The sequence below is a fragment of the Orbicella faveolata genome, unplaced genomic scaffold (assembly GCF_042242905.1).
Source record: "Orbicella faveolata isolate gen_17 unplaced genomic scaffold, um_ofav_v1 contig_37, whole genome shotgun sequence".
In the NCBI taxonomy this organism is placed as follows: Eukaryota; Metazoa; Cnidaria; class Anthozoa; order Scleractinia; family Merulinidae; genus Orbicella; species Orbicella faveolata.
In genome coordinates this window covers 1,846,031-1,856,265 of record NW_028301566.1, presented here as the reverse complement: position 1 = coordinate 1,856,265, position 10,235 = coordinate 1,846,031, and the positions used below count along the sequence as shown (strand labels likewise).

Sequence of the window (10,235 nt, the reverse complement as noted above, 5' to 3'; positions counted from 1 at the left end):
TCACGGTCTGAGTACTACTAGTGGACCTACTAAAGGCTCTCATCATGCACTTTTGTTATGACATAACAAGCTTCAGGAGAAACTGGAAAATGTTGCAAGGTAGGGGAGCAGGGACGGGGGGGGTGCTTCATTAAAAACATTAAACAAACAAACAAACAAACAAACAAAAAAACAGACAAGTAAATGAATAGACATTTTCTGTATTTCATGTCAGAGTTTGCAAAAATAAGCATCAGAACAAAGTTGGGGTGGACATTTTAATCCATTGCTGCTATAACCTTGACCCAGCACCATTTTCATCGCAATATGAGAAAGTAAAAAACAAACCCATTTTCGTCGCCCGCTCACCTGGCAGGACTTTGACATGAGGAAAAGGTAGTTTGGAAGAGACATGGGTTGACTGGCTATCCGAGTGATATTCCCCCTAATTTTCAAAACTGCAAGCGTTGCGAAAAATATTTAAAGGATATTAAACAATCCATTTGGCGCAAAATTGTCCTCGCGGACAACCATTACACGACCTGTTATGTAATCCGCTGTACTTAAAGAACGACTGCCTTGTTTGATCTTTTCGTTCCCATGGCAACTACTCTAATAGTCGCCATGATTATTGTTTTGTGTGCGAGACGAAGGATTTAATATTTGAGCGACTTGTACTTTGCCATTTTAAGATTGTCTCTCGATTGTTTTAAGTCATGCCTCCAAAAAAGAAAGGAAAGAAAAGTGGCAAGAAGAAGAAGAGTGGTAAAAAGAGCGCCAAAAAGTCTCCCTCTGCAGCACCTTCGAGTGACATCCTCAATGAGTTGTCGAAGGAGTATTTCCTTATCCAGATACGAGACTTGGAAGAAAGGCTTGCTCGCTACCAGAAAAAGTGCGACGAGCTTGAACTGGCAAATCAGGATTACAGATCTCAATACGAACAACAAACAACGGATAAAAAAGAAATTGTTTCGTTTTTGAAAAAGCAATTGGAGCAAAGAGCGGACGAAATAGCTGACCTTCAGGATCGACTGATCGGACTACAACAAGCCAAGGATGGCGAAAAAGATCAATACGAAGTACAGTTAGCTACTTTGAGAACTGAAATGCAGGAAATTAAGGATCAGTTAACATCAGAGAATATGGTTTTGGGTGGAAAATTAGCTTCACTGGAAGAGTTTCGTGTTCAAAAGGAAGATTTGATGGCAAAGTTTGCAAAGATGGAGGAGGAACTGGAAAAACAGCAGAAAGAACATAAAGACGTCATTTACAATTTGGAAAGGAAAGCTGTCGTTGACAAGGACAGGTCTGTGTTTTTCTTTTTAAAACACTTACAAAAAGCGAGACTTTGTTAGTTAATTATCAACTGTAGCTGTTGAATGTCCCTTATTGGGTCAATTTGACTTGAAGTCTAACTTGGTAGTTAACTTCACATGGAGATATGTAGACATGGTTGATATGCATACTATAAAATCACAAGGCATTAATGGTCTTGGTGCTTGCAGTTAAGTATGTGTCTATAAGAATTTTTGTTGTAAGGAGAGATAAATATGGTACGAAAGAACTTATAATGTAGTTGTGCTAATGTACATTGTATGTTGTTACCACCTTATTTCTCCCAAGAGCCGGTAAAGTATTCTGTTAATAATATTGATATACATGTAATATATTGTATTCCTTTTTTGACCTTATTTGACCCAGGTTAAAGAAAGAGATGGTGCTGCGACTGAACCAAGTTGCTGCAGAATTTAGGAAGGTATCAAACAAACAGATGGCCGAAACAACCAAAAGAACAATAAGAGAGAATGTCTCTATTAATGCACAGCTGGCTAAGATGTCAGACAAAACCATGGAACTCATTCAAGAAAATGATGAACTGAGAACCAGGGAGAAAAAGATGAAACTTCAGATTGATATGCTGGAACATAATGAGAAGGAGCTGGCCAAGAAAAACAGCAGCAATCAAAAGGTGAATACGCAGTTAATGCAATCTGATTTTCAGGGTTTTTTTAGGACTTTTTGTGTTTGCTCCATTTATCAGAATGTAGAACAGTGAATGCCCTAACATCAAGAATCAGCTATCTCTACAACACAGCTTGAGACTACTCAGTGGGTCTTTGACTTATCTAAGCCTTTGTATAAAATTCAGCTCTCCTAACTCTAAGGAAAACACCTCACTGAAGCAGAAAATTTCACTATCATAGAGTCATTGACTGGGTATCAATGTTAATATCTGTGAGGCATCTCAATGGGACATAAGCTTAGAATCTGTAATAAATAAACTTCAGCAGGATTTGAAGAGTGCCTGCTTGTATGGTTTCAGATGATCCGTATGTTGGCAGAGAAAGCCAAACAACAAGAGGAGATGCTGGTTGAATATGATGAGTTGGAAGGACATAATAAAGACAGGGAGAGTGAGGTGGAGCTGCTTCGAGCACAGGTGGATAGCATCAAGGAAGAATTGAAGGTGGGTTGTTCCAAATGTTACTGGATTCTATGGGGAAGTTGAGCTAGTGATTGATTTAAGGTAAATCTGAACAGCCTTATGACACTTGTGAATGCAAGGGTTTTATGACAGGCTGCCATAGAACCCTTATGACAGGCTACCCAGTAATGCTATTCCTTGCTCCTGGCTCAAGTTTTAAACAAATTCCTGAAAATGTACCTGTATCTTTTAATTTCCTGTATAACATGTGTAATATATAATATATTATATTGTCAATGGTGTGAACAAACTTGACTTGTATTGAATTCTCCTCAAACTGTTTTAACAGAAAACAACAGAAAACAAGGAATCTCTAGAGAATGAACTTGCAAAAGTTACAAAGGACAGAGATCTGTCCATGAAGAAGAAAGATGAGTTGACTGGAATTCTTTCTCAGGCTGCACAAGCTCTCAGAACTTCACTGATGGTATGTTGTTTATATGTAGACAGTGCTACACGCCTTACTGTTGCCACGTAGGAATGTTTTTAGGAACTTTTTGACATCTTTTTGACAATTTCTGAGTTAGCTTCCATTTCAAATGGCCAGTGAAACTGCGACAACTTGCTGCCAGTTTCAAATGTTTGCAGGTTGACACTTCAAATTCTCAAGAGAGTGAATGGTGAATTTGACAATTTTTGATAGTTGGTTGAAATAAAAGCCAGCAAAAAGTTCAGAAAGTTGTCAAAAATATTTCAGTTTAAGGTTACAGTATACCTTCAGATTAGCAATTTCCTTCAAATTTGGATTTTTGGTTCAAAGCAATGGTCAAAGAGTAATCTCTAATTTCTGAAAACAAAATTGAAAAAAACTTAATATTGGCAGAGAAATGGAGGTTTTACATTATGGCTGGAAGTAAAAGTTCCCTCTCAATTGACATCCCTATAACATGTACGCAATCAACCGAGACTACTTTCGCAGGAATATTACCTATATGGATACCACGAATTGGCTGGCTACTCAGTTAATCAGCATTGTTATCCAAGCATTTTTCGTATTAGGTGTAATTCTATTAAGTTATAAGTAAACATGGACCACGGAAAACTCTGTTTACCAGTTCGAAAAAGTGAACAACGAATGAAAACACATCAATGAGTGAAGAAGCAAAAGTTGGCCTCGCGGATGAAGCTATAACTATTGTATCAAACAGGCAAAAAGATCAAGTCAAGAGAAGAGAAAGGTTCTGTAAAAATTTGGGAACTCAACAGTGATAACAGCAATGTTTACAGTGACTCTTTTGTTGAGTCCGATACTGATGAATCATCCAACTCATTGAGATCCACTGGAATATTATCCATGTACATTTGCTCCACTGTGCTTTCTTTTGTTCAGTTTGTTCTCATTGCCCAGCCACTCTAGCGTTTGTATCCTTTTTCGTCTTCCCTATTTTGCCAGACCAGCTCTAAGAAAAACCGAGCTTGAGCGTATTGCAAAACACAAGGGTGTTTTGGAGATTCATGTGTAAATTTCACCGTGAGTCAATGGTAGTAAATTTTCCAAGCGCTGATTGGCTCAGTGATCTGAGAACCCTGTTGAAGGCATTTGTGGGTGGAGTTTGTTTGTGAAGCAAGAGATTTTTCCTTAGCGCTGTTTTCTCGAATAAATTTTTTTGCTTGAAGCAGACACTTTAAAGAGTTACAACTCAAAGGGGATTTGTTTGATTGCTCTCAAATTTGGACAGTAGCTAGATTAATATATAAAAAACAAAACCATGTCTGCAAATTGTGTTTTTTGAATTTTTTTTTTTCCGAGAGCAGTTTTTGTACGATCACTTCACATTTTTTAAATCCTATTTCGAAAATGTTCTGTAACTTTTTACTGCAATTGAATATGGCAAAACGCAGACACACTTTTTTAGCGCTTTTTGTCCTGAAACCAAGGAAAGAAATAAATTGGCAAAAAACAAAATTCGCTTTGACTTGTAGCTTCCAAAAGGTGATTAGGACACTCACATTTAGCGGCCTTGAAAAAATCAACAGTTCATTTTATTTCAAACTTTTTGGTATGGTTTGATAGCCAGCTCTATAAGCTTCAATTTGATACAGAGGTTTAGGTATCTACAGCTTAAACAGGACGTACTACATCGCTTGGATGCGAGACACCCCTGAAGGTATACAGTAACCTTATCAAATTTTATAAGTGGCAAAGGCATGGTGCATAGCACTGTACAGCAATGCCCATTACCATCATGGCATGTTAAAAATCTAAATCACTTTGTCAGTTGCCCCTAAAATTTAATGTGCTATAAATGTTCATTGATCCAAGAATTTGGAAAAAAATTGTTTAGTTTAAATAAAATCTATCTTTATGTAGACCAATGCATAATGATATTGTTATTAGTTTATACTCTAAAGTTGTCAAAATGGTTTAATTTTAAGTTAAGGTTATAGTTTTTGAAATGAAAACTAGTGCTAAAAAGTCACAACGTTTCGACCTCTCTGAGGTCATTTTCAAGTGAGTAAAATTTTTCTAAATTAGCTTAAATATGTTAAAAACAAGTTATAATAGATAAAAGTGTGGCGAACGCTAAAATCTGATAAAATATGTGAAAAAGTGTAAAAAATATACAATGGAAAAATAACATAGTGATTAGCAAGAATTGCTCTAAACAAATAATTTGGTGGGAATTGAATTGCACTGTTTGTTTAACGTTGGTTTCGGTTCTTTGATAAAAAACATTTCAAAAATAAGGTGCGTGGTGTATTCATTTCAGTGTGGCCCGTGTGATGTAGGCTATGTCGGCTACACGTGCCAACACCTACACCAACGAATTGAAGAACACAAAGGATCGGCAATCGGAACCACCTCAGAGAACAGCACCATATGGAGCCAGAAGACATAGCACAGAGTTTTCGAATCTTAAGAAAGTGTCACAACAAATTTGATTGCCTCATTTTTGAAATGCTTTTTATCAAAGAATTGAAACCAACGCTAAACAAACAGTGCGATTCAATTCGTGCCAAATTATTTGTTTAGAGCAATTCTTGCTAAGATTATTTTATTCTTCCATTGTATATTTTTTACACTTTTTCGCATATTTTATCACATTTTAGCATTTGCTACATTTTTATCTATATTATAACTTGTTTTTAACATGTTTATGCTAATTTAGAAAAATTTTACTCACTTGGAAATGACCTCGGAGAGGTTGAAATGTTGTGACTTTTTAGCACTAGTTTTTATTTTGAATAGTTTTAATTAGTATTTAATTTGTGATTTTTACCTGATGAATTGTGATATTGGCGTTGATTAGTTGCCAGGTTCTCATTAGTTATTTGGTGGAATACCTGTAAACTAGCTCTCAAGCTAAGCGTATATCCATGTTAATTTTTATTTACTTATTTATTATTTATTTAAGAAACTACTTATCAAGGTTATAGTCTTGCTGAAATCACAGACATGTGTGGATTGAGTTAATTTGTAAGACTGCCAAGTTTTCTTCCTAGTGAGTAATATTCTTGAACAATGGTTTCAGACGTAATTACAAGTCATATACAGTACATGTATAATATCTAACTCATTGCTCAAGTTCCTTGTAAGTGTTTGAATGGTTTCCTTTTTTTCTCTGATCTTTTAGGCACCCACTGTTGTCGACGGAAAGCGATATGAAGCAGAGGCCATTTCTCAACGTGAAAATCTAGTGCAGACACTTCTAGGAATATTGAATGATGCAGCTTCATTTGGTGTGGGTCCTAGTGCAAAGGATTTTATACCAACTCGCCAGACTAGAGGATACTCAAGCCCTAGTCCAGATATAGGCAGACATATACCTAAAAAGAAGGAGTAAGTCATTACTTGAGAAACTTTGCAAGTTTTTGTGTTTCAAGGAACAAGATCACTGAAGTTAATGGTGAATAACTTTTTTGGTTTGACAAATAACTTCAGCAAAGCCCCAAGAACTGTTAAGAGATCAAATTATATAGAAAATAGGCCATATTTGTGTTCTTGGTATTGCATTGGAAGTCAAACTACATGTAGTTTGGGGTTAATATCATTTGCATTTGAAAAGACTCCCTGCGTTAGCCTCGGTTGGAAGCTACTGGTGGTTCCAGTCCAATATCAAGAGTACAAAAAAGGTCTATTGAATGAATGCAAGTTTTTACACTACCAGCGTATGAGCCATCAGACTTACTGAGAAAATTCTAACCGCAAATGTGTTAGTGATCACTGCAGTCCTGGTCAAAGATTAGCGATAAATTGGCCTGTTCTTAGCCAATCACAATGAAGTAATTTTTGCAGTCATATGATGAATTCTTTAATTCTAGTGTTGTGTTCAAATTTCAAGAGAAGTTCCCATTTTATAAAAGCCTGTCGCACAAAACTTGATGTACAGTAGTTATCTAGTAAGTGACTTCACTGGTCCAGCAAGGAGTATAATGAATTCTAGTCTTGTTATAGCTCCTTGGTTAAAGTTCACTCTTGTCTAATAGCTTGTTACCATGCAGGCAGACATGCTGTATATGACAAAGACTGCTAGGCTATACAGGCCATCTATATATACTGAAGGTTTTGATATTAGGTGTCTTATTACTGACATTGTCTTTGGCTCTATATTAGAACTCTAGCTTCTAAAGTACAGGCCGTAGCAGCAGCAGTGAACCGCCCTCTACCACATTACAAGCTGGGAGACCTGGGAATAGTTCCCAGGTCCCATCCAAAGCTTGGAGAGAGGACCGGGGCTTCTTCACCACTGGCTCCCATTAGCAAGCAGACCAGAAGTATTGGTGTACAAACTGTTAGTGCACAGAAGGTCAGTGTCGACACATCTCTTACACAAGTGTTGAAGTTCTTGGTCTCATAATTCCTGTAAATTCGATACTGGGTAGCATACAAATGAAGGTGGACATCAACTGTAAATGTTTACATTTTACAAGCATGGTGGATTTTAGCCACATTTTTGAAGCTTCGTAGCCAATAGTGTAGAACGTGCTCAAGCTCTAAATTGTGTTATTTCTTGAGTAAACGTCTCTCTTACGATCTTTCCCAGTACCCCACTTACACTATACGTGGAAAAAATCGAGGCTTTAATGATAAAATATTTTTTTTGTAACCTGACAGATAAGAGCCATGCATTAGAAATTATGTTCAGTGAACTATGGCGTGGTAATTAATGAAAGCTATTTCTCCGTATTTGTAATCCTTGTATTTTTCTTTATTTTTTTGCAGGCCATGTTTTTCGCTGATCAGCTCCTTTCCAAACGAAGTCCTACTTCCTCTAGTCACTCCATATCGCGTGACTACCATTCACCAATCAGAACAGAGCTACCTGTTGGCAGCGGGTCACGTGGAAGAATACCTTAAACAGGGCGCTGCCAAGTACAGACAACAGGTTTTCTATTTAGTTTTTCTGCAAGAAACCACCCTGTCTCCGTGGTGAATGACTTTAGTCTAGTTACTTTGCGAAGTAGTTGGATTTATTCACTACAAGAGATTGCTGTAGGCCACCGTTCTCTGGAATGAACTGGTACAAGTTTCCTTCGATGTGGAAGCCGCTTTCAAGGCCATACTGGAGTATGACTTACTAACTCTAACTTATGCGCAAACAAACTATGTACACATATTTCCAGTTCAGCCACATTGTTGTATCAATTCCATCAAAATCCCACTTTGTAAATAGTGTAATTTTCTCACTCATGTCCGTGAGCAATGAATATATTTTTCTCTCCGCTTTTGGTGTAAATGTCGCTTTATAAAGTTGGTGATACGCCTTATAATCCAATGAAAGATATGAATAGAGTTTGTTACTCCGCGTCGCTTGAATACATTTTTGTTGTGTTTGTTGGCGAGTGAATACCAAACTAGAAGGCTTACAAGGTGCGACCTTTTTAAATTTGTAAATATATCTTCTGTTGCAATAAATAAGGTTATTTTGATGCCTACATATCTTCTGATAGAAGGAAAATAAAGAATGATACCGGTTTCGCCCCATGGCGAGTTCGCCTCCACTATAAAATTTCTATTTCGAGTTCGCCCCCAACTTTTCGACTTTGCCCCAAAATTTTGTGTCCGTGTTTACGTAGTTGTCATCGAGTTATTTAACGTTTTCGAACAACTATTTCAGTCTATGTATGTTTATGTCATCTCGCCATCAGGGAGTCTTGCCACCAACGAACTCCTGGTCGCCACCAAGCGAAGTTTCCTCGCCTCCAGTAATTTAATAAGGCAGTGGATAAAAGAACGAGCAATAATCTCTATATTCGACTCGATCTGGTAGGGGGCGAACTCGATCAAGTTGAGTCGATGTGGGGGCGAACTCGGTGGGGGCGAACTCGCCATGGGGCGAAACCGACGGCTACCAAATAAATTGGCAGGGTATAGCTGACTGAATGAAAATCAAATAACTTGGCCACCGAGTTTGCGTTCAAGATGGCGCAGGCCATTCTATCGGCATTCAGCTGGCCAAAACGGGCACACACGACAGGCATGGGTGGAAACCTAAAGTGAGTTAGATACTTCACTGACGATGAGCACCGTATACCTTCATGGGTACCGGTGTGTCCAGTCCGACGGAATAATGACGTCAAATGTATATTTTTCCGTGTGTATGGGTTTTATGGAAAATCTTGTCCAAGATTTTCGAAACACTGCATAGCTGTGAATGGATACATTATCAGCGTTAGCAACGCAACAAACGTTTAGGAAACTTCGTAACAATTCTGCCACACCCTGCCCTGCGTTTGGTAACAACTTATAAGCAGCCTCAATCGTGAAACAGATACACAAATTCCTTAAATCAACGGGTTTGTCTTACCTTCCGTAACCATGACAGGAGTAATGAGGAACCGGTCACAACTCTGACAAGTCTGGTGGAATGAGCTTGAAATCTAAAGCTATCTAAAATGGCGAGAAATGATTTTCCAGCCTTGCCGTTTGTTATCGACTGTTTCCCGAAGACTTTTCCACTAAGATCACCCAACCAAATCATCAAGAGTTCTCCGCAAAATCAATAGATGACAAGGCTAAGCGAGGAATACCGGTAGTCTTAAGCTTATGTTGATTCAAAATGCAAAACAAAACCTGACAATTCTTTTTTGACAATAGCAATTATTATACTCAAATTAAACCAATCTTTACTCGTTACTCGAACTTGAATCAGCCTCAAACTTGACTTGTGCTACGACTGAAACCGTACACTGACACAATTACCGCCGTGCCATGGGTAGTTCGTCTATCGAGTTGACGTTTAAGAGCGGCCCAATTTTACAACTGAATGACTGAACGGGGCAGAGAGGGTGGGGGAGGGGTGAGGGGGAGAATCAACGTCACAGTCCTTACTTTTGCAAGCATGAAAGGCGAACAAACTGGATTCTGGCAAGAAGAAACAAACTTTTCCTGTATTCCAAGCTTGCGGGGGTCAAGCTTTGTTTTGCTTCATGCAGGCCAGGAGAGAGTCTACTAGCTCCCGCTCTTTCTTGTAACCGTTTCGGGCGGAGAGTCAGTAACATATACGTGGCTTTCTAAATCCCGCAACCCTATCAGTTTGTTACTGATCGTCCCAAACTGAGCCTGAGCTGAAGAAATAGGAGACCTCTGTACGTAACTATTCCAAACTTTCGTCTCTTGTATTTGCCTTAACAGTCAGGTTACGTGAAAGGTTTGACGTTTAGATACATATCTGGTATGCACGGCTAGTCATATCAGGGCAATGTCAACACGAATTGCATGACAATCAAAACACTTAAACTGTGAACTGGTTAGAAAGTCGTACGGGCGTGATCACTATTGTCAGACTTGTTCAGATTTTCATACATTCTATTTTTATTTTGATCCTAA

The 10,235-nt window shown here is 38.2% G+C and overlaps 1 protein-coding gene across 1 annotated transcript; it reads left to right on the top strand.

The window, feature by feature from the left end:
* The first annotated feature begins 546 nt into the window (after positions 1-546).
* On the top strand, positions 547-8,341 carry LOC110062515 (cilia- and flagella-associated protein 157-like). The gene is made up of 7 exons (XM_020769442.2): positions 547-1,285; positions 1,681-1,948; positions 2,303-2,446; positions 2,754-2,891; positions 6,040-6,245; positions 7,020-7,212; positions 7,629-8,341. The coding sequence occupies exons 1-7, from the start codon at positions 696-698 to the stop codon at positions 7,761-7,763; spliced, it is 1,674 nt and encodes a 557-aa protein (XP_020625101.2). The 5' UTR covers positions 547-695; the 3' UTR covers positions 7,764-8,341.
* Positions 8,342-10,235: the final 1,894 nt, after the last annotated feature.

Bases quoted from the DNA above. Each gene is read 5' to 3' on its own strand.
- LOC110062515 (XM_020769442.2), top strand. From the start codon at position 696: ATGCCTCCAAAAAAGAAAGGAAAGAAAAGTGGCAAGAAGAAGAAGAGT. The intron at 1,286-1,680 runs GTCTGTGTTTTT...TATTTGACCCAG, and splicing joins GCTGTCGTTGACAAGGACAG to GTTAAAGAAAGAGATGGTGC. The intron at 1,949-2,302 runs GTGAATACGCAG...GTATGGTTTCAG, and splicing joins AAAACAGCAGCAATCAAAAG to ATGATCCGTATGTTGGCAGA.